Here is a 25,009-nt window from a genome sequence, read left to right as displayed (position 1 = left end):
TATTATTATTATTATTATTATTATCATTAATTAGAACTTTCGAAATCTTATTATTATTATTATTATTAATTCAAACTCTCAAAATCTTATTATTATTATTATTATTATTAATTCAACTTTCAAAATCTTATTAGTATTATTATTATTATTATTATTATTATTAATTCAAACTTTCAACATCTTATTATTATTATTATTATTACAAATTCAACTTTCAAAAGTCTATGGTCTCGCAGTTCAATTTCCTAAAGTCCGTTTCTCATTTTCTTTAACAAATTCAATTTAATTACCGGAGCTCTAATATTTTAAATTTAATTCCAAATACTCCAATTTTCAAATAAACTCCAATAATATAGTTTTCACTCAAATAGTTTTAATCCCATTTCAGTTCCTAAATAATCTTCTGATCTTCTTGATTTTACATAAGCAATAATGATTCCTTCATAATTCTAAAGCACGGGATTTGTGAGATTAGCTCATGAACAATAAATTGGGTTTTATTGGGGGCCCTATGTTTGATCCCTTTTTGACTGTCAATTGTCGTGCTTAATGTATTTTGCTTGAACTTCGTTTTGCACTCCGATATGCATGAGCTATGTTTTGTATTCATTAATTGTGCACTAATCTCATTTCTTGATAGCACATCGTGGCTCGTGGCCGAGGTACGCATCCACTCTCATTCTAATCAATCTCTATTGCGTGTTTTGATTCTCATATTGTGCATGATTTAGGTGAGTATCCATTGACTTTCTCGTTGATTGCCACGTCAGTTTCATTGTATTAGTAGAGACCCAACTTTAAGGATTTAGAGGAATGTTATGGTTTATACCGTACCTTCCTGATAAGTAACCTGACCCCCGAGCCCGATCTGGTTTTTCACAGACCACCTTTTTCAAAATAAAGAGTCACGCTTAAGGTTTTCTTTCTTATTTTGTTTACCCTTTTAAAAATAAAACAAAAATAAGTGGCGACTCCAAGTCATTTTCTTAATCAATAAAATCATTTTTCGAATAAAAAGCGAGCTCGCCATCGAGTGGGAAACGCATGAGCCGAAATACGGGGTCCACATGTACCTTAGGCAAAACGTTTCAAAATTGACATATTAATTTACCTAAATACCTTACGTAAGTATTGGAAAGGAAAAGAACCGAAAAAGATAGGTTTTTGGGGCCAAAAGGCTGAACCAGTCGAGGCATTGGCCAACCGGCTCAACCGACCAGGGAACCGGTTGATCGGTTGCCCTTGTCCGATCAAGGTCTGGTCGAGAAGTGTCAAAAACATTTTCTCTCATCCAGTAACCTTCCCTTCTCGGTTGAGGTACTCTCCTTCTCGGTTTAGGTTTGGTTGATTGTGTTTGTATTTTTTGTTATTAATTTGAATATTTTAGGCTAAAACCTATAGTAATTTGGACTTATTTTAATTAACGAAATTTATAAGATTAATTTGAAATTTAAATTTTGGTTTGAATATTTGTTTGGGATTTTGTACATCTTTGAATATTTACATTTGGGCTATTTTTGTTTTTGCATGGGTCTATTCTACAATTTTGTTGGCTGAGTACAAATTTATGACGCGTGGAGTATGAAATTTCATGGAAGAAAGTGAGAATAAAAAAGTTTTAGGAAGACATTGAACTTGTTGTAAGCTTATTTGAATACAGGTTTTATTTCCCAATTTTATTTGATTTTATTTTTACTAGTTTCTATAAATATTTATTTGTAAATATTTATTGAGTGTTTACAAAATCGAATTTCGAACAAATAAGAGATTTTGTTTAAATAAAAAGAATAATTCAGTAAATATGTTTTAATAAAATAATAATTTTAAAATATTCTTCTAAGTAAAAGAAAGTTTTTATTATTAATAAAAATTCAGAAAAATGCTTTTAGAAAAATCCAAAAAAATGTTTTTAATAGCATTTAAAAATTTGTTTTTTAATAATCATTGTCTAAAAAATTCTTTGTTTAGTAAAAAATGTCCAAAAATTGTTTTGTAAATAAAGTTGTCCAAAAATTTAATTTTTATTTAAAAATTCTTTTGCAAATAAAGTTATATATATATATATATGTGTGTGTATATTGTATAAGTAACTTTTCTTAAATGAAAACAAATTCAAATACTTTTGTAAATAAAATTATAAAAGTTCTTTTTTTTAAAAAAACAAGTAAAAATATTTTTTTTGTTGCAAAATTGAAATTTTGTAATAAATTCTTTTGATACAATAAGTGTAAATAAATTTTCTAAAAATTGAATACAAATGAAATTGAGAAAATAAATTGACTTTTTTTTTGTAAATAAATAAATTGAAATCACTCATTCAAAATTGTTTTTAATAAAATCCTTTGAAATTTCTTGAAAAAAAATATTTTTTTAATATCTTATTTATTTAAATAAATCATTTTGCATAATTCTTTTGTCATTTATTTTGTGTATTCTTTTAATTAGATTTCATCATTATTTTTGTGTATATTGATTTTTACCATAATTTTATATGTTATTTTTCTTAGTATACATAATTAATTAATTAATTGTCACAATTCTCTTAATTCGTTTAGTAGAGACCGTATGTATGCGGGATTAAAGGGGTGTTACAATTCATTACCATACATTTCCAATAGGTAACCTGACTCCCGAACCCAAATTCGGTTTTTCGCAAACCTGTTTTTCATTTAGGAGTCACATTTAGGGTTTTTATTTCTTATTTTGTTTTTCCCTTAAAAAAATAAAATAAAACTAAGTGACGACTCCAAGTCTTTTTCAAAAAATCGAATTTTCACCAAATAAATCTCGCCATCGAATGGGGACGCACGTGAAAAATACCGAGTCCACAGTTTGATTTTTAAAAAATATTAAAAAAATAAGAAAATAATATTAAGGAATGTGATTTTCTTATATTTAAATACAAAAAAAAAATTGAGGAAATAAAAGACCAAACAAAAAAAGATGAAAAATTATAATAAATTTCATTTTCCTATTTTCCTTATTCATATTTTAATTGTTGTCTCTTTCAATTTGTAGACCCCCAAATTGGGATATATCTAAATCATTTTTTGCAATTAGTTTTTGGCCAAGTGTCGCGCTCTTAGGCAGCCACGTGTCACTCCCGGATTGGCTGTTGAAGATTCAGATGGGCTTTTGAGGAACCAATAGAAGCTTGACAGAGAGAAAAGAAAAGGGATGAAAAGACCGTGAGAAGAAAAACGGTTGGGGGGCTCTGAAGCTGCGGGGGGAGGCAGAGCTTTCTGGGCTGGCGGCTAGAGAGAGATGGATTCAGGAGGAGCAGAGAGCTTTTTCTGCCATCTGGAAGAGTGAGCAGAGGGGGGGGGGGGGGGGGGGGGGGGGTCATTTTGAGGTGGCGAGCAGCAGCAGAGGGGCAAGGGTCTTCCTGGTTTTAGGGAGAGAGTTTTTTTTCAGCTGCGGAGGAGGAGCTCTGGGCTGGTCGTTGGAGGATATTTGAGGAGAGACTTTTGGGGGAGAAAGAGCAGTAAGGAAGCCAACCCATCTGGAAAAAGAAGAATGTCCTCAGGTATGAATATTATGGATTTTTCCACTTCGTTTCAACTTATCTGTTTTTCTTCTCTATCTTTGTTGACTATTGGATGCTATTAGTTGAATGGGAATAGAAGTCCAATGCCATATGTGCATCTCAGCTGAGCTTTAGAATGGTTTGATGGGGTTATAGCATGTTCAGGTTCATTATTTATTTGGTTCTTATTGAAGATAAATTTAGTATTGTTTCAGATTCCTCATGAGATTCCCGTAAGCATATCTTGATTTTAATACCCGTTTGATTCCACTCACCCAGCTTTCCATACCCATCTCCACGCCAATCCCATTTCTCGCCACCTTTTCTTTCTCTATGCCCGTATAATCACCATCACTCACACCTCCATGTGCGCAAGTCCTCTTCAGTGGCTGGGAGCGGGCAGCAGCCAAGCAAGCCTTCCATTCCCCACAGACCTCGCCGGAGCCACCTTTGGAGTTCGGCGTTGCTGCTTCGGTTCGGGACGCCTCTCTCTAGGCTGTCGACGGCGGCCTGCTCGCCGTCCTCTTCGACTGCTCCCGCGGCATGGTCGACGACGCCATTAGCAGAGACGTCCACCGGCTGGTGCCGTGGCTTCAAAAGCCACGCATCTCCACCATCCCGACGCTGGTGGAGATATCCTAAAGGAGTTGCCCAGATGGAGAAGATGCTGTTGGGCTGTGAAGAAGCTAGGAAGAAGATGAAGATTTGGTTTGGGCTTGAGATAAGGCACTAGGCCCAATTTTGTGTTTGGTTTTGGCTTTGGGCTTGGGTTTGAATTTGGAGCCCAGACCCAAGCCTATTATTATTATTATTATTATTATTATTATTATTGATTATTATTATCATTGTTATTATTATTATTGATTAATCCAAACTTTCAAAATCTCATTATTATCATTATTATTAATTCACACTTTTAACATCTATTTATTATTATTATTATCATCATTAATCCAAACTCTCAAAATCTTATTATTATTATTAACTCAACTTTCAAAATCTATTTATTGTTATTATTATTATCATTAATCCAAACTTTCAAAATCCTATTGTTATTATTACTAACCCAACTTTCAAAAATCTCATTACTATTATTATTATTAACCCAACTTTCAAAATCTCATTATTATCATTATTATTAATTCACACTTTCAACATCTATTTATTATTATTATTATTATCATTAATCCAAACTTTCAAAGTCCTATTATTATTATTATTAACCCAACTTTCAAAAATCTCATTACTATCATTATTATTAACCCAACTTTCAAAATCTCATTATTATCATTATTATTAATTCACACTTTCAACATCTATTTATTATTATCATTAATCTAAACTCTCAAAATCTCATTATTATTATTATTATTATTAATTCACACTTTCAAAATCTTTTTATTATTATTATCATTAATCCAAACTCTCAAAATCTTATTATTATTATTACTATTAATTCAACTTTCAAAATCTTATTATTATCATTATTATTAATTTAACTTTCAAAATCCTACTATTATTATTATTAACCCAACTTTCAAAATATTATTATTATTATTATCATTAATTCAACTTTTAAAATCTTATTATTATTATTGTTATTATTATTATTTTCATTAATTCGATTCTCAAAATCTTATTATTATTATTATTATTAATTCACACTTTCAAAATCTTATTATTATTATTATTATCATTAATTCAGACTTTCGAAATCTTATTATTATTATTATTATTAATTCAAACTCTCAAGACCTTATTACTATCATTATTATAAATTCAACTTTCAAAAGTCTATGGTCTCGCAGTTCAATTTCCTAAAGTCCGTTTCTCATTTTCTTTAACAAATTTCAATTTAATCACCGGAACTCTAATATTTAAAATTTAATTCCAAATACTCCAATTTTCAAACAAGCTCCAATAATCCAGTTTTCACTCGAATAGTTTTTAATCCCATTTTAGTTCCTAAATAATCTTTTGATCTTCTTGATTTTACATAAGCAATAGTGATTCCTTCATAATTCTAAAACACGTGATTTGTGAGATTAGCTCATGAATAATAAATCAGGCTTTGTTGGAAGCCCTATGTTTGATCCCTTTTGACTGTCAATTATCGTGCTTACTGTATTTTGCTTGAGCTTCGTTTTGCACTCCGATATGTATGAGCTATGTTTTGTATTCATTAATTGTGCACTAATCCCGTTTCTTGATAGCGCATTGTGGCTCGTGGCCGAGGTACGCATCCACTCCCATTCTAGTCAATCTCTATTGCGTGTTTTTGATTCTCATATTGTGCATGATTTAGGTGAGTATCCATTGACTTTCTCGTTGATTGCCACGTCAGTTTCATTGTATTAGTAGAGACCCGGCTTTAGGGACTTAGAGGAGTACTATGGTCTTTACCGTACCCTCCCAATAAGTAACCTGACCCCCGAGCCCGATCCGGTTTTTCGTAGATCACCTTTTCCAAATAAGGAGTCGCGCTTAGGGTTTTCTTTCTTATTTTGTTTACCCTTTTAAAAATAAAACAAAAATAAGTGGCGACTCCAAGTCATTTTTTTAATCAATAAAAATCATTTTTCAAATGAAAATTGAGCTCACCATCTAGTGGGAAACGCATGAGCCGAAATGCGGGGTCCACACAATTTCATTCTTTTTTTCTTCAAATTAAGATCAAAGGTATCATTTTTCTTCAAATTCATTATTTAAAATTTTATTTTTCTTTTATGTTTTTAAGATCCGAAAAGGTCTAAGGTACCAAATTGACATCTATTGAAGTTCAAATCCAAGCAGTCATTCAAAGTTTATGATAAAATTTAGAGCTTTGAATAAAGATGCTAACAAGAATGAGGTCAAGGTACAAAGTACTAAAATCATATTTGAGGTACAAAGTTAAAGACCTAGTGTATAACATGATAAAACTTAAATTACATATATGACGTGGCCTAATTAGTTCCATTTTGCCTTTTCCATGTGCAAGATCGGTATAAAATATGGAGGATGCATTTAATTGATGGATAAAATAAGACATAACATAATCAAATCTTAATATACTATATCTAAAGTGATAATGGTATTTTAGATATTAAATCCAACATAATATTTTATTGCATGTTTATATTTAATTTATAAAAGGAATAAAAAATATAATAGAAATTTTATTACATCTCAACATCCATTTTTTTAAAATAAAAAATATATTGCATTCCTATTATATATATATAAATATATATATATATATTGTGGACCTCGCATTTCGGCTCATGCGTTTCCCACTCGAATGGTGAGCTCGATTTTTATTTGAAAAATGATTTAATTGATTGAAACACTTATTTTTGTTTTATTTTTAAAGGGTAAATAAAATAAAAAAGAAAAACCCTAAGTGTGACTCCTTATTTTGGAAAATGTGGTCTACGAAAAACCTATATATATATATTGTGGACCTCGCATTTCGGCTCATGCGTTTCCCACTCGAATGGCGAGCTCGATTTTTATTTGAAAAATGATTTAATTGATTGAAACACTTATTTTTGTTTTATTTTTAAAGGGTAAACAAAATAAGAAAGAAAAACCCTAAGTGTGACTCCTTATTTTGGAAAATGTGGTCTACGAAAAACCGGATCGGGTTCGGGGGTCAGGTTACTTATCGGGAAGGTACGGTAAAGACCATAACACCTCTCTAAGTCTCTAAAATGGGTCTCTACTAATAAAATGAAACTGACGCGACGATCAACGAGAAAGTCAATGGATACGCACCTAAATCATGCATAATATGAAAATCAAAACACACAATAGAGATTGACTAGAATGGGAGTGGATGTGTACCTTGGCCACGAGCCACAATGCGCTATCAAGAAACGAGATTAGTGCACAATTAATGAATACAAAGTATAGCCCATGCATATCGGAGTGCAAAACGAAGCTCAAGCAAAATATATTAAGCACAACAATTGACAGTCAAAAGGGATCAAACATAGGGCCCCCAACAAAGCCTAATTTATTGTTCATGAGCTAATCTCACAAATCCCGTGTTTTAGAATTATGAAGGAATCATTATTGCTTATGTAAAATCAAGAAGATCAGAAGATTATTTAGGAACTGAAATGGGATTAAAACTATTCGAGTGAAAACTGGATTCTTGTAGTTTATTTGAAAATTGGAGTATTTGGAATTAAATTTAAAAGATTAGAGCTCCGGTGATTAAATGGAAATTTGTTAAAGAAAATGAGAAATGGACTTTAGGAAATTGAACTGCGAAAACATCGACATTTGAAAGTTGAATTTGTAATAATAATAATAATAAGATTTTGAAAGTTTGAATTAATAATAATAATAATAATAATAATAAGATCAATAATAATAATAAGATTTTGAAAGTTGAATTAATAATAATAAGATTTTGAGAGTTTGAATTAATAATAATAATAATAATAATAATAATAATAATAATAATAATAATAATAATAATAATAATAATAAGATTTTGAAAGTTTGAATTAATAATAATAATAATAATAAGATTTTGAAAGTTGAATTAATAATAATAATAATAATAATAATAAGATTTTGAAAGTTTGAATTAATAATAATAATAATAATAAGACTAATAATAATAATAAGATTTTGAAAGTGCTTTGGGTTCCATCCCCATCATAAGCCCAAGTCTATGAGCCCAAGTCCATTCATTAAAAGAGCTTTGGGCTTCATTCATTAAAAGAGTCTTGGCCTCCATCTCCATCAAGCCCAAGTCCATTCATTAAAAGAGCTTTGGGCTCCATCTCCATCAAGCCCATGTCCATTCATTAAAAGAAACTCATGTCCATTCATTAAAAGAAACTCATGTCCATTCATTAAAAGAGCCTTGGGCTCCATCTCCATCAAGCCCAAGTCCATTCATTAAAAGAGCTCTGCGCTCCATTTACACCAAGCCCACATCCATTCATTAAAAGAGCTTTGGGCTCCATCTACACCAAGCCCAAGTCCATAAGCCCGTGTCCATTCTTTAAAAGAGCTTTGGGCTCCATTCATTAAAAGAGCCTTGGGCTCCATCTCCATCAAGCCCATGTCCATTCATAAAAAAAAGGCCCATGTCCATTCATTAAAAGAGCCTTGGGCTCCATCTCTCCATCAAGCCCATGTCCATTCATAAAAAAAAGGCCCATGTCCATTCATTAAAAGAGCCTTGGGCTCCATCTCAAGCCCATAAAAAAAAGTGCCAAATAACCTTCAGCTTCAGCAAAGCCCAACCTAGGAGACCCAAACAAACATTACCCATCCGGCCCAAACTAAAAGAAAAGGGCTTAAGGCCCACATGAACCTATTTAAACCCACAAGTCAATGCCTTGGGAGCCCACCAACAAAACCCATTGCCTAAAATATTCATTCAAAGATCAAAAGATGGTTTCACTCTTTTTTTAAAAAAAATTCCGGGTTGAAGATCAGTGGTGGCAGGTTGGCGGTGAAGATGGTAGAACAAAGCTCCAATAATAAGAACCTAAATAAACTCATATCATCCTCACCCTATATATCCAACAATGAGCTTAGAAAAGAAGTTAAAAAAAACAAGCATGGAGTGGAGAAAAGAAAGTACCCGGAGATGGAAAACAAAGAGAGAGGCCGAGAGGTTGAAGAAAGGTCTATTTGGTGCCCGGTTTCCTCTCTTGTCCCCAGATTTTTTTTCTTCTTTCAATGCATGTGCTGCCCAAAATCTCCTCCAATGCATGTGCTGCCCGGTTTTCCTCTCCAATGCATGTGCTGCCCGGTTTTCCTCTCCAGTGCATGTGCTGCCCGGTTTCCTTCTTCTCCCCTAGCTGCTGCCCATTTTCTCTCTTCAAGATTTTCCTTCCCATATTTTTTTTTCTACCCAAAAACCCCCCCTCCAATCTGCTGCCACTTCCCTTCTCTTATCATTTTCTTTTCCCCCCTCCAATCTCCCAGCTGCTCCCGTCCTCCCCTATCCAATCTCACCCACTTTTCTAAAGAAAAAGAAGCAATCTCTTGCTCCTTGGGGCCCCCAGCCAACCAGGTCTACAATATATATAGAAAATCTTTCTCAACTATTTGAAAATCATTTGATAATTTATAATTTCATGTCCATTTGGACATACTTCTTGGTGTTTTTTTTTAATTTTAAAAAAATAGTAAGAACTTATAAAAAAAAAAAAATCCTCTTATACAAAAAGTGTAGACCAAGTTTATAATTTTAAAAATAACTTTCAAAAAATTTTAAATTTAAGATATTAAATTTTTATGAATACCTTTATTTTTAAAATAGTTTTAAAAAATCATTAGTTTTTTAATGTAAAGTTTTAAAAGTAAAGTTATTATTATTTTCTATTTTTGAAACTAGACAAAATGAAGTGTATAAATGAAAATTTAGTAAATAATTTTTTTTATTTCTTTGATAATAACATTTGTGTTTAAAATATTTAGAATTTATAAATAAAAAAACATTACATTATGCTATTAGATATATAAAAGCATTTTATTTATATTGAATAATGTTCTATATTAATATTATTTTATGGTATGTTATTTACATTTTTAAATTCTCTCTGTCAGCTAAAATTTTAATTTTTTTAATCAAAATTTTTTTATTTTAAAAAGGAGTAAAATAAATAAAAATTAAATAAAACTAAATTTCCATGACGCATATGATGACATCCATGCCATGTAAGTACAATGACATCCATGCTATGACAGTTTTGGCTGTCAGCTCCGTTTACAGTCTGTTTTGGGAAAACCACCCTTCACGGCAAGGTTGTGTGGTGGAGGCCCTGGAGGGGGCTGCATATGTCCTTTCCCTTGTCTCTTCTTTAATTTCTATTTTTTTTTAATAAAAATAAAAAAATAATAATAATGCATTTCCTTGGTTGGATGATGACGTTGGATAGGATAAGACAAACTTATGTTTGAATAAGATGCTTTTTAGTTTTGTGGTGGAGAGGATGTGCTCCAGTCTTTTCTCTTGCCTCTTCTTTAGATTTCTTTTTCCTTTATATTAATTGAGTGGTTATTGAAAATGTTTTGCTCAATCCATCGTGAGGCCAATGTTGGTGTAATAACTATATAAACAAACTTTAAATAATAAAGAATATAAAAGCAAAAAATTCATATTTGTTGTTTAATAAATTTTTATTTCTTTTTTATAAGATTTTATATTTAAATATTTTTTTTACTCATCCAATTAAAAAAAAATTATATAAAAAGCATAATAATAGGAAAAAAAATACAATTAATAACACGAACTTTATACTCTTTTGAAAGAATATGAAAATTCTAACAAATAATAACTAAAAAGTTTTTATGTTAATTTAAAATAATTTATATAAAACACTTACATTTAAATGATAAATCAAACTATCATTTTTAAAATATTTATTTCAAAGATGATTTATGGTTAGAAAAATAATATTTGAAATTAAGGAGTTTAAACTTTTTGAGAAATACCATTACAAAAAATTATTTATTGAGTTTTAGAAAAATATAAAATAAGGAATAATTTAAATAACATTTATTTTATATGGGTTTCATTATTAAATTATTTATTAAAAAAACACTCAACCTAATGTATGTTATTAATTTTTTTAATCATTTATGAAAGTTTTACATAAGATTTTCGAGGTGGTTAAAACTTAAAACATATTTTGAGAAAAAGTAAATTACAAAACGGTGTAGGAATAATTTAAAACTTAAAACATAAAATAAGGAATAATTTAAATAACATATATTGATATTTTCAACACAACTTTATGGAATAATATAAAATATGTATATATTTAATTTTTTTTATTTTTAACATTATTCGAGGCACGTGACATGAAATAGAAGCCAAAAAGGAGCCATCATCTCGGTCCAAAGTGTCAGGTACATGATGAACAACTTTCATGGTTGCTTAGAATTTTATTGAAAACTTTGATGCAATACAAAAAATTATATCATATCATCGCTTTTCTCACCACCGCCGCACCTTTCCGGCTTCCCCCCTTCTTCCTTTCTTGTTTTTCAGGAAACATTCATGGCACCAACTTATAGTATCATATGATTCATATCCAAATTTTTTAATATAGAAAAATTTTAATATACCAACATATGGAACTGAAGTCAAAATCTTGATCATTTGAATGAGAGTATAACAGTCTTTTTTTACCATGTTTTTTAAATTTGTTTTTAAAAACTATTTTTTATTCTTTAACTTAAAAACAAATTTTTAAAAACATAATTAAACGGACTCATATTTTATTTTTATTTTTTAAAATTTATGAAAATAACTTTATTTGTTTCCTAAAAATTGTTCTTTATTTCATTTTATTTTTAAAAATCATTTTCAGAGAACAACCGTCAAATGATATTAAAAACAATTTTTTATTTTTAATAACTAAAAACTATTTTTAAATCACACAATTAAATGAGCTCTAAATATACGATATTAAGATAATAAGAAGTCCAATTAAATATGTATATATATATATATATATATATATATATATATATATGATATTGTATAATTGATGATGATATATTTTGATTTAGGTGCAAGTATAGTTTTCAAAAAATAATATATACAAAAAGAGAGTCAAGTTATTTATTGAGTTTCTAACCATTAGTTTTAGATGAGACAATACTTGCAAATACCCAAAGCGGCCCTACCTTTGAGAAAATATACAAAGTTCCGACTGGACCAACTAGTCTGATTGGTCCAACCATTGACCAAAGCTTGGTTCGGTTCAGTCCATAGCCTTTGGGCTGAAGTACACATTGAACTAGTTTTGAACCATTGGTTCTAGGTTGACCTTTTTTACCAGGACAAGGCTCTGTCTTGAGCCCTCTTGCATGCTTATTATATCATGAAATGGACAGTTAAAGGCATTCTCCTTATCAACTTCCTATGTGGGATGAGTTTTAAAAAATCCATAAAATTCACATGTCAGGACTATGACCACTTTACTACTAATGGTTGTTCTTTAAAATTTCAAAATAAACTAAATCAACATAATTATTTAATTTTTTTTAATATAAGAAAATAATATAATATAAATAAAAGAATTTTCTTCTATTTTAATATATTTCTTCACATTTAAAGATTATACATATTTTATTTTAAAAAATTAAAATATTAATACATTTATATTTATTCATGATTTAAGTTTAATAATATCAAAGATGAAAAATAAATATTATTATTTTTTAATTTCTTTATATTAAAAATTTTTAATTTATTTTTTAATATATAAATTATATATTTATGACCTCACCGATTTAAACTCGGTTCAATGACCGGTTTGACCATTAAACCATAAACCCGTAATTTTTTCAATTCAATAAATGATCCAGTTCCAAAAACATTGTTCTCGACCATGCCTCTGCTCATTTCGTTCAACTTTATTTCTCTTTCTACTGCCATCATAACAAACTTATCAAGGGTTTCTATATCTAGAGTCTTAATCGTAATTACTTTATGGTAAACAGGGCGGGCCTTTGAATCATCACTGGAGACTTTTGGATGTGGGTTGGGTTCTTCCACATGCATTTGATGCTACTTGGGAGTAACTCTTTAGGGAGGGTTGTGACAGCTTTCTATGTAAGATGAGTGTGTGACTAAAACAAAGAGCAACATGAAGAAACTCATTCCGGTGTTGATTTCTAATGTAAATTGTTTTGACTTGGATTTTGAGCTTTTGGGCAATCTAGAGAACAAGACCCACATCATCCACAGACCAATGTCTTTGTAAATGGTGTAGGAAAGAGGGAGCAGAGGATTTAAGCCATGGTTTGATCCCACTCCAGGCTTCCCTTCCTATAAAATCCTTTGGAACATATCAAATTAAGTAAGACAACCATTTTCTTAAAATGTATTAAAGTATCCCTTCCCTCGATTATCTCAACAGGTCGTGCCATAGCATGAGTGCATGTCATGTGAGAGATGGTTTTAAAATCCACAGCCGGTATAAGGGAGGGCCTTTTATCAGCCATGAATTTCATATTTAAACTGTTGACATTGCATGCATCTAAAGAACAATCTAAGGGAAATAATAATGTTACAAAGATGAGTCAAATCCCAAAAACTTCAATAATTTGCACCTCTAAAATGCATACCCTATCTGACACAACCTCCTTCCCCTTGTCATTCCTGCAAACTTGTTTCAAGAAAGAAATCATGACCTTCTTCGTAATAAAGAAGGAAAAAACAAAAAACAGAAAGAAAGAAAAGAAGGCTAATAATGATAACAACAAAGAACACTAGAACACTTCATCTGGAACTTACCTTTGGTATTCTATTCCAAAACCTATGATTTCTTGTTTGTAGGCCCATGAAACCCAGAGTATATTGATATACACGTAGTCTGGGGCTTGTCAATGCTCCCAAATCCAAATGTAATCTCTTCCTTCAACACGAAACAGTGATTTGGTAGAAGGTTTTTATTGCAGATTCCCAGTCGAAACAGATGCTAGGAGCTTAAGTACCACTGGGTTTGAGAGTTCTATACAGTTTATTACATATAACATGCATTCTAGTTGAAGCTCTTGTGTGTCTTTCACTGATACTATTGGTCGTATATAATGATGGACTAACTATTATCACAACATATTATTTTCTCTACTAATCTCAAAAACCTACCGACCAAAACAAATTGCATTTGCAACCCTTTAATAGGTTCCCACATTTTTCAGTTTACGAAATTTAACTTGTTTCATCTCTAATTTTTGCTGACTTTATAGGTTTTCTGTTGATGGCATTCCTATCCAAGTTTTCAAGAACTAATCGCATATAGGAGTGGGCTAGCCCCACACATCCAAGCTCAATAATGGCAAGTATATGGGATGGGTCTAGTCGGGTGATGATGGTGGTCCTACCTAAATTGAACTGGACTAATTCACCATTCAGAGCTCCTTATCCAAGTTTTTTGGCATCATCAGCTACCCTGCTCATCACTCCAATATATATATATATATATATATATATATATATATATATATACTACTTCCCTAAGTTTTGATGAAACACAGAGCAGTACTGGAGGCTGACCTAACAAAGAAAAACAATATCAAGTTGTAAAAAGAAAACTTGTGACCTATGACTACTGCATTGATAAAGGCAGCTTGATAATAGAATTCCTCCAGAATGCCTGTAGTAAGAGAAACCCCTTCATTTCTCAGTTTGATGCCCTAACTTATTATATTGTTGGAAAGTTAACTTGGTTAGCATTAAACATCATCAATGTATAAATTCCCAGTGAATAATCAAAATTGAAAATATAGAAGCAACAATAAAAATAACATTTTAGGATACATTTGCAAATACATTTTTAGAGGTAATAAGAAATTTATAAAACAATACCGAATGAGATGTAGCCCATGTGCAAAGAAAATATATTAGACTGTGAAGAAACAAAACAAAACACAAAATAAAATAAAATGAAATAATAAATCCATTAAAAATGAAAGGAAAAAAAAAACTGAAAACACCTTAGACACGTTAGATATATAAGACAAATTATCCTTACAAATTACCAAGTCAAAGCCACTTTTGTTAATGACTGTTGCACTACAATGTTGGCAATCCTTGACCACTGACAGAAGTTAAACAAGTGCCTCAATGTTTGATTCTTGAATAGCTTGAATCTCTAGTTCAAACTTACATTTTAATCACTTTTGCCCATTTTAATTCCCATTTCCTCCATTTTCAAAGGGATGCTATGAGAATATCATGTAGAAGTTCTAGATCTGAATCCCTTAAATTGAAATCTAAAGAAACCAATGTTGTAAACGTCATTATCAACCCAATGTAGAAATCTCATGTTAAATCATAAAGAAAACATGCCGATTAGATTAGAGAGTGTAGACAAACCTGAATCCATTATCGATCTTGAAGAAATATGATTTTTCTATGGAAATAGAGGAGGAAACCACCTTTCTATTTTTTCTCTTGTGATAGGAGACAGGAGAGGGAATGTTTTGTATTTTCAGAAAAGAAAACTTAAGACACCAAACTTCAGTTTCATTTTCCCTTTTATTAATTTCCACTATGTCTTAGGGACCATACCCATTGGTTGTTGGGCCACATGTGTTTTAGGCCCATCATGTAAGACACATGTGACTTGGGCTCTACACACAAGGTGACCCATATTTAATAAATATAAATTGAATATGTATAGATAGCTTAATCATAAACAATTATTAATCTGAGCTCCTGTATTGACTCTCTGCACTTCTGCCAGTGGGAGGGGGTTACATGCAGTCACCAACTTCAGAGGGTCACAGCCTTGAGGTTGGAGAGTCAGAGATTAGCTGGTTCCTTGCCTCCTATTGAAAACTTAACATTTCTCAGAGAGTTGGAATTGTCCAACAATAACTTGCACGGTACCATCCCAGTGATATTGGCCATTTGCCACGGATGCAACATCTCAATCTGAGCATGAACTTTATCCAAGGTGAGATTCCGATTGAACTGACAAACTGCTCAAGCTTCAGAACTGTGAATTTCACAAGGAACAATCTGACAGGGCAGATTCCCTTGCACGTTGGCCATATGTCGAAACTCCTACATCTATGGCTTGGTGCCAACTATCTAAGAGGGGTTATTCCATTTACTTTGGGAAACCCTTCATCTTGGCTGTCCATTGCGTACATTTGGAGGGAAATATTCCACATGAATTAGGTCGTTTGAAGAGCACGAGATATTTATATCTAGGTACAAATAACTTGTCTGGTGTGATTCCTCCCTCCCTCCATAATTTGTCATCTGTCATTGAATTTGTAGCAACTGACAACCATCTGTCTGGAAATTTCATGTCAAACATGAGGCTCAGTTCTCCTCAACTCTGCAAGTTTGGCATAGCAATGAATCAGTTTACCGGAATAATTCCAGATACACTATCCAATATTTCAGGACTTGAACTTTTGGATCTAGGTGACAATCATCTAACTGGGAAAGTCCCTGATAGTTTGGGAGTGCTCAAGGATCTGTATTGGTTGACCCTTGACTTCAATAGTTTAGGAAGGGGAATGTCTGGCGATTTAAATTTTCTAAATTCTCTCACCAACATCAGCGGTTTAAGGTTAATCAATCCAGAAGGCAATCATTTTGGGGGTGTGTTACCCAACTCCATTGTCAATCTCTCAACCCAACTGCAGCAACTCGTCCTAGGAGAAAACAAAATATCTGGAAACATCCCAAAAGAGATTGGAAACCTCATCAACTTGATTCAATTCATTGCAACTCGGAATTATCTCACTGGTATCATTCCCACATCAACTGGCAAGCTTCAGAACTTAGGAGAATTGGACTTCGGTTAGAACAGGCTATCAGGTCTGCTACTGTCCACCCTCGGCAACTTAAGTCAACTGTTCCACCTTAACATGAGCTACAACAATTTGGATGGGAACATTCCTACATCTCTCAGGAACTGCCACAATATGGAAACTCTGGACCTCAGTCACAATAAGTTGAGTGGTAGTGTACCTGAAAATGTCATTGGTCATTTCAATCGGTTGAGATCACTCTACCTTCAACAAAACTCATTCACTGGTTCTCTTCCAGCAGATGTTGGTCAACTGAAAAACCTAAATGAGTTACTTGTTTCTGATAACACATTTGTCAGGGGAAATTCCCAGGGAACTTGGCAGCTGTTCAGTATTAGAGTACCTCGACATGGCAAGAAACTCTTTCCAGGGAAAAATACCCGTCCTTTAGCTCTTTGCGAGGAATTCAATTCCTAGATCTTTCATGCAACAACTTGTCTGGAACGATTCCCAAAGAACTACAACATCTTTCTGCTTTGCTGACTTTAAATCTGTCTTTTAACTACCTTGAAGGTGAAGTAGTTCCAAGTGGAGGAGTTTTTAAAAATGTGAATGGGATTTCAATCACTGGGAACAAGAAGCTTTGTGGGGAAATCCCTCAACTGCATCTGCCACCATGCTCTGTTGTAGAGTCAGCAAAGTATGCCAAGGGCAAGCATCCTTCAATCAAAATTATTGTAGCTATAAGCATTGCTGGTGTTTCTTGCTTGGCTTTCATTGTGGCTTCAGTTCTCCTTTATAGGAGAAAAAAGACAATAATGAAGTCCTCTTCCACTTCTTTGGGATATGGGTACTTGAGGGTTTCTTACAACTCAAAGCAACTGGTGCATTTGCTTCCTCCAACTTTGATTGGCATGGGAAGTTTTGGTTCTGTATACAAAGGAATTCCTAGTCAAGGCTAAAGACCGGTTGCAGTGAAGGTACTGAACCTTCAATAGCATGGAGCTTCCAAGAGTTTCATGGCTGAGTGCAAGGTCCTCCGGGCAAATTCAACATCGAAATCTCCTCAGGATCATAACTTCATATACAAGTGTGGACAAACAGAGGTAGTGATTTTAGTGCTCTAGTATTTGAGTTCATGCCTAATGGGAACCTAGATAGCTGGCTGCATCACGAATCCAGAAATTTAAGCTTCAGACAAAGATTAGATATTGCAATTGATGTGGCTAATGCTCTGGATTATCTTCATCACCAATTGCAGACACCAATTGTTCATGGTGATCTAAAGCCAAGCAATGTTCTTCTTGATGATGACATGATTGCCCATGTCGGGGACTTCGGGTTAGCCAAGCTCTTTCCTGAAGCTGACGACATGCTGAGTAGTGATCAAACCAGTTCGACACTGATGATGGGATCCATCGGTTATGTCGCTCCAGGTACACTTCCTTAAGTCTTTTTTCCTCAATCCTAAAAATAAGTTGTGAAATTGTTGGTTTAAATTGGCACGCAGGATAGCATAGCTACACTCGGCCTATTAGCCTTACTTTTCAATGGACTTTTAAGTAAAAAAAGATGAATATATGCATGGCAGAATATGGACTAGGTGGCTCCATGTGGCCTCAAGGAGATGTGTACAGCTATGGCATCCTTTTCCTGGAGATGTTCACGGGAAAGAGACCAACAGAACACATGTTTCCGGATGGTTTGAGCCTTCACAGTTTCTCGAAGATGGCATTGCCAGAACGGGTGATGGAGATTGCCGATTCAAACTTGGTTGGGGAGTCAGGTGAAGCAATCAACAATATAGCAAATCACGGTGATGTGGAAGGTAGAATGCAGCATTGCCTTGCCTCAATTGCGAGAATTGGAGTAGCACGTTCTGAAGAATCACCTGGTGATCGAATGGACATCAAAGACGTGGTGATGGAACTGAATATCATTAAGGAAGTGTTTCTTGGGGTAGGAATCCATGGGGAGAGACATATCAGGATGCAACTACCTGCGGAAGGAACATCTCAGCTCGGTGGTGACTGAAGAGTAGTGGTTTGTTCTAATTGTGACTGAAGACTGTAATTGAAAAATAGTATATTTCTATTTCATTTTTCAAAGCTTCATGGTTCCTGCTTATTTGACTTATAAATACGTTTCATCAATGTACGAGGCACGTGTTAGCTAATAGCGGATTTTATATTTAAATTTAATTATTTGCTAAAAATTATAAAAATATGAAAAAATAATTTTCATCTACCTCATGATTGTATTTAAATATATTTTATTTTAAAACATTATATTTATTAAATAATTTTGTTAGTAGGTAAAATTATATCTTTTTTTCTTTTAAGAGAAAATAAGATTAAATTTATTTTTTTTAAATGATATATTTTTAGAATATATTCTTTTAAAAAAATCAGTTTTCTAAAAATAATAAATTTTCATAATAATTATTAAAAGAAAATTAAGACAAAAAGGTTTATCAAACATTATGGTAGAAAATAGTTTTGAAAGGTATATTGATCTCTTCATATTTTATATTATCTCTATTAATTATACAACTTATATGAACCAAAAATTAATTTTTGAACTCACAATTGTCTCGTAAAAAAATGTTAACAATGGCTTTAGAATGGAATTGGCTATTAAATTGGAAAAGACACTAAGTCATAATTCAATAGTCAAATCCATGATTGACAAATGATCAAATCTGTTATATCATAAATATATAATTTATATATTATATAAAATTTAAAATAAACAATTAAAAATTTAATAATATTTTATTTTTATATTTAATATGTTAAATTGAATCATAAAAATAAGTATAAATATATTAATGTTTTAAATTTTATTAAATATAATATGTATAATATTTACGTTTGAAGATATTTAAGATAAAAAGAAAATTATAATATTTAATTTTAACTATATATCCATATATTTTATTATTTTAAAATTTTAAAATCAATTTATATTATTTCATACCTATTATTATAAAAATAAAGGTTGGAAAAACACCATTATAGGATTATACAGAAATATTTACTAATGTGATATATTGCGCAGTGGCTTACTGGCTTATCTCTTACTTTTCCATCATGAGGTTCATGTTTCAAATCTTTCAAATCCCTAGTAATCTCAATTCAAGTGTTAGTCACCCAGTAAACCCAAAAAAGTCTTTTGTTATGATCCAAGACAACACTTCAAATTTTATAAAAAATAATTTATACAATAAAGTTCTAATTCTTTAATCCCAATTTTAAAAATAATAATCAATTCTAACTTTAGTAGTATCAATTTTATAAGAATTGATTCATGAAATTAAATTCTGACTGCCAATCTTATACAATGATATCCATGGATAAAAAAATGAATGCATCAAATATAATTTATACAAAAATAATTTTAATTCAATGACAAAAACAGTTTATAAAAAAAAATGATTTCATTAATATAAATTTATCAAAAATCGTTTGTAAAACTAGTTTTGATTATATTAATCTCAATGATCAATTGCATCCAAATTTACAATAAACACTAACATTATTCATATTCACAATTGTATCCATTGACTAATCTGATATATTGCTTAGCCCGAAAAAGTCTTTTGATCCAACCCAAGAAATAGTGGATTATAAAGACTAGGATCGATTCGGGAGCCCTCATCTACGCATCTGCATTTTCTTTTCTTTCAGAAGCAAGGAGGATTTTGTGGATTATTTTGATTGTGAATTCCGAAATCGTACCTCTCCAAAATAAACAATATTCAACTGCAATGGAGAGGAAAAAGCAAGAGCAGATGATGCAAGTGAGAAATGAAAGGCCCGAGGAATGCGGTAAAACAGCGTACGAGCCGGTTGCGAAAGCGATGGCCATTGCTCCCATCCCAACCATGGTCAAACTAAAGGCCCAAAGTAAGTGTTTTTCAAGGTACTCCCCACGTTGGCGCATGGTCATAAAAAAGTGAAGCAATACGGCGCATAGTGAAGATACCATGGCTATGGTATCCGTCACAACAAATGCTCTGAAGGCTGCTTTCTTTGATAAAATTGCCTGGCCATCATCCTCTTTGTAACCACCGGGCAAGGTGAAACCCGCAGCAAAAGTTACTGTTGTTATAAGCGCAGAAACTATCAAATGGGTTTCCCCTTGTTTTTGTAATTGAGAGATGTATTCTTTCCTTTCTTTCTTTCTCTCCCGTCTCTTAGTTTCCTTCTCCGTAACCGAAGAACGACTTTCAGTCATAACATACTCGAAGGCAACTTGGATATTTTCCTGAAATCAGATGTGAATAACATTTAAATTTAATTCAACTGATGAATCCATTTTTTATTAACTCTTCATCCTACTCACCTTCTACTGCTTTAAAATGTGATAAAAATAATTAAAATGTGGAAAAGAAAAAAATGTTTTCTTGATGTTATGTTTGGTTCATGAGAAACCTTAAAACTATTTTAGTCATAAAAAAGAAAAAGTGAAAACAAATGATAAGGCTATGTTTATTTCTAAAAGAAACCATAAGGAAAAATGTTAAGAGAAGAAAATTAAAAAAAAAAAGACAAAAATCAATGAAATAAACATTGCCCTAATGTTTTTCATGAACCAAATATAGTTTGAAATTCATGAAAATGTAAAATATATATATAGAAAAAATAAAATATTTTCCTTAGAAAAAGTGGAAAAAGCTTGGAAAGACTGCATTTCTCAACAATTTAATTTTTTTCCCGACTTTTTTATGAACAATAAAATGAAAGAAAATTTTATAAATTGTTGTTTTCTTTTTATTTTCTTCTTTTTTTTCTTTTATTTTCCTCAAATTAATCTTAAACTACATTTGATTTTGGAAAGTAACGGAAATTTTTTTTTAATAAAAATGGTTTTCTTTTATTTTTTTATTTTTCAACATTTGGATACAAGTGAAAAAATGATAAGAAAAAAATTACTAAATAAAAGACACTAACAATTTTTCTTCCCATTTCCTTTTTTTTTTTAAGAAAAAAAGGTTTATGCTAAGTACATTCCTCTTAAATTTAAATTTCTTTTGCTTAATTTCTCAATAAACAATGAAAAGCAATAAACATTTTGTAATTTTTTTTCCTCTATTTCTTTCTTTTCCTTTTCTCTATTATCCCATCTTGAAACTTTGGAGACAAAAAAAATAAATAAAAAACTAGCTAATGCTTAGGTTGAAGGAATCCAAACATAGCAAAAATAACAAAACATAACACAGCTCAAAGAAATGAGAAACGTGGTAAGCATTTGCCAATAAACATATAATTGAAGTTATGTGCGAGCCTTACCTTTTTCTCGGAAATGTCCGCCCTCAAAATTATGTCATAACCTGTCAAGTCTTCATTGTTGTACGCCTTCTTATCCACTTTTTCATTCCATACAAACCAAGAATCTGAAATTTGATTAAGAGAGAGCAGATGGATGGGTGTGTTTCCTTGAGCATTTTTCTCATTTACAAGTCCTCTTGGCCCATTTACAAATCCTCCTGGCCCATTTACAGGTCCTCTTGACCCTAACCATTTATTGTCGAAGTAATTACTAGGCTTAAAATCATCGTACCGGTCACCCTTTTTCATCATGGCAAAGTGAAAAATATTATTGCCCTTGTCATCGACCTGCTCCCGACAACCAGGAGAGTGAGATAGGATCTCCTCTACTATTTTTGTATGATGGTGGAAAGATGCAATATGAAGGGCAGTCTTCTTCCCATCTTTGCTCCTAAGGTAGGCTACACTCTTTTCTGACTTACTTAGCAATAGCTCCACTATTTTCAGATCACAACCTCTCTCTGCAGCATAGTGAAGTGGAGACCACCCATTCTTATCTACTTCTTTGGTGAGGTCTGGCTTCCATTCAAGTATCTTATTTGTCATTGCTGATTAATAGATAAAGGAAAATAGTTTAAGAAAATTAAGCAAATGAACAAAACAAATGAAGGCATGCATGTTCCCTTTTAATCTACATATATGAAAATAACATAATCATTAGTATTGTGAGTCTACTACCTTCATTATTGCATAATACAGCAGCGTGCAAGGCCGTTCTACCCATTAAGCCATGGTAAGAGGGTGAAGTACTACTTTTGTCTATGATTAGTACCACCAAGCCTGTAAGTCCTCTCTCCGCAGCCATGTAAAGAGGAGTCGTACCTGAATCATTAGCACGATAGTTAAACCTGGGGTCCTTCTCAATCAATGACTCCACCACATCAGAATGGTTAAATCGCACTGCCTCATGCAAGGCTGTGTTTTTCCCCTTATTTGTCATCCCGATCAACATCTCCTTATCTTCTCCAACTCCAGTTTCAATATCTAGGGTAGGTTCTAGAAGAGCTTCCACGACCTTCAAATGCCCTTCCCTTGCTGCAAGGTGAAGCACAGTGTCCCCGTTCAGATTAGGGCATTGCAGTAGAGATGAACATGCAGGCAACGTAAGGATCCATTTCACACACTCTGTTTGACCGAATTCACTTGCGATGTGGAGTATCGTGTTATGCTTTGGGGTTAATTGGGCATGAAATTGGGACTCTGGAATTTTCTTCAGAACTTCAATGTCGCCCTTCGCTGCTGCCTTATACACAGAGTCATCCATGACTGGGATGTCAGTTTGGCTGCCATCTCCATCTTGAGCTGCAACCTAATTCAAATCAAAACCCGAGTTAATTCAGCAATTCTGCACTGTTGTTATAAGCACCCAAGAAATTTGAGGGAAAATGTAAAGAAAAGAAGAAGAGTAGAAGAAACAATTGAAAATAAAAAATACTTTGAAAATTAATTAATTATATTTCTACATTGCTTCAAACTCGTTTAAGTTATTTCAACTATTTTGTATAAAGGTTAAATAATTTAAAAATAAATAATTTTTTAATTAATTTAATTATGTTTAATTTTTTCTTAATAAAACCATACATGAAAAAATAATTTTGTTTAATATTTCATTTTATTTTATTTTATTGTTTTCTTCCTACTTTTGGGAACCAAATATAACCTAAGTATTCATTTGGTCTTTCAATCCTCCCAAATAAAAGTGAATTCAACTAAAGTGAAGTGATCTGATATATGATCTATTATGTCATTATATCATTTACAATAATAAGAAAAAGATGCCTTCCTACCATAGAGAAGTTAAAAAATAATAAAGCACTTAAAAAAAGTTCAAGATGAAAGATAAGAAATCTAATTGAGTTGAACACTTGCCGTTAAATAAGCAACCAAACTCAAATAAACTCCTAAATAAATTATCCAACAACCCATTAATTTAAAGCTGTAGTCAGAACCCTTCTTAGAACAACACATTCTAATCTTACGAATTAGTTGGAAACATAGATATTTTACTTTATTTGACTGAATCTAAAAATTCAATACATTGTAACTAATACCAGGCTTGTGCTTTGATATTTTGTTTGCAAAGTGTCCCATGCTTCCTTAGACTTCGTTGCCTTTGAAATTTGAGGAAAAATGCTGTCTGTGATTGCTTGTTGAATAAAAAACAATGCCTTGGCATCATTCTTTCGTACATCTCTCATAGCATCTCTTGGAATTTCCTCTTCTGCATAACCCTTATCCACAAGCTCCCACAGATCTTCGGAGATAAAAAGAGTCCTCATCTTTATGCTCCAACTATCATATCCATTTCCTTGAAAAAGTGGGACGGTAGGTTGGATTGAGATAACCATCTGATCAACTTGACTATGATACCAGATGATAATCCAAAGAAGATGTGTTTTCTACAACTGCAAGGAAGATAGAAGTTAAAAAATAACAAAAGTCTTCCGGAGATGATCTAAAATTTTATTCATTAGATTTGCCATTAAATAAAGTGCCTCTTAGGTATAGCTTAGAAGGTGGTCCCCTCTACCGTGAACTTGTGTGGTGGAGAGCAAGGATTGAAATTGGGAGAATTATATTTTGATGGGCCAATTTGGGAATAATAACATTTTCGAAACCCAACTTTCCATAATCCAAGATATGTCCACTGTTTGGAAAAATATTAAAGGAAACATGCACTATCTACTGTTTTAAAATGCTATTCCAAAATTGCCCTTTAGTTGTCCTGTCAGCAGCCACCGTCTCTCACGACACCGTCTCTCACTCGGGCATCAAGGAGCCCTTTTCTGAAGTTGGCCTCCAGACGAGAGAATCCCTAAAAAAGCCCTATTTTTTCCTCTGCCATTCTCAATCCTCGCAGATACTAATCTAATCAAGTTATTATTATTATTTTTGCAACCCCCGTTTG

At 32.2% G+C, this 25,009-nt stretch overlaps 1 protein-coding gene, 1 long non-coding RNA gene and 1 pseudogene across 2 annotated transcripts; 1 reads left to right on the top strand and 2 right to left on the bottom strand.

Moving 5' to 3' along the window:
* Window positions 1-8,672: 8,672 nt before the first annotated feature.
* On the bottom strand, window positions 8,673-9,535 carry LOC109122565 (uncharacterized). The gene is made up of 2 exons (XR_002030048.1): window positions 9,117-9,535; window positions 8,673-9,020 (listed from the first exon to the last, which is right to left on the bottom strand). It is a non-coding gene; the product is annotated as an uncharacterized LOC109122565 (long non-coding RNA).
* Window positions 9,536-16,885: 7,350 nt separating this feature from the next.
* On the top strand, window positions 16,886-18,802 carry LOC100248743 (probable LRR receptor-like serine/threonine-protein kinase At3g47570; annotated as a pseudogene).
* A 1,478-nt stretch (window positions 18,803-20,280) lies between these two features.
* On the bottom strand, window positions 20,281-24,634 carry LOC109121511 (ankyrin repeat-containing protein ITN1-like). The gene is made up of 4 exons (XM_019219755.2): window positions 24,153-24,634; window positions 22,780-23,410; window positions 22,063-22,649; window positions 20,281-21,037 (listed from the first exon to the last, which is right to left on the bottom strand). Exons 1-4 carry the CDS (start codon window positions 24,447-24,449, stop codon window positions 20,429-20,431), a joined length of 2,124 nt encoding a protein of 707 aa, XP_019075300.1. The 5' UTR covers window positions 24,450-24,634; the 3' UTR covers window positions 20,281-20,428.
* Between the last annotated feature and the right edge of the window lie 375 nt (window positions 24,635-25,009).

The sequence above is a fragment of the Vitis vinifera genome, chromosome 5 (assembly GCF_030704535.1).
Source record: "Vitis vinifera cultivar Pinot Noir 40024 chromosome 5, ASM3070453v1".
Lineage (NCBI taxonomy): Eukaryota > Viridiplantae > Streptophyta > Magnoliopsida > Vitales > Vitaceae > Vitis > Vitis vinifera.
This window is presented reverse-complemented; position numbering and strand designations above follow the sequence as displayed.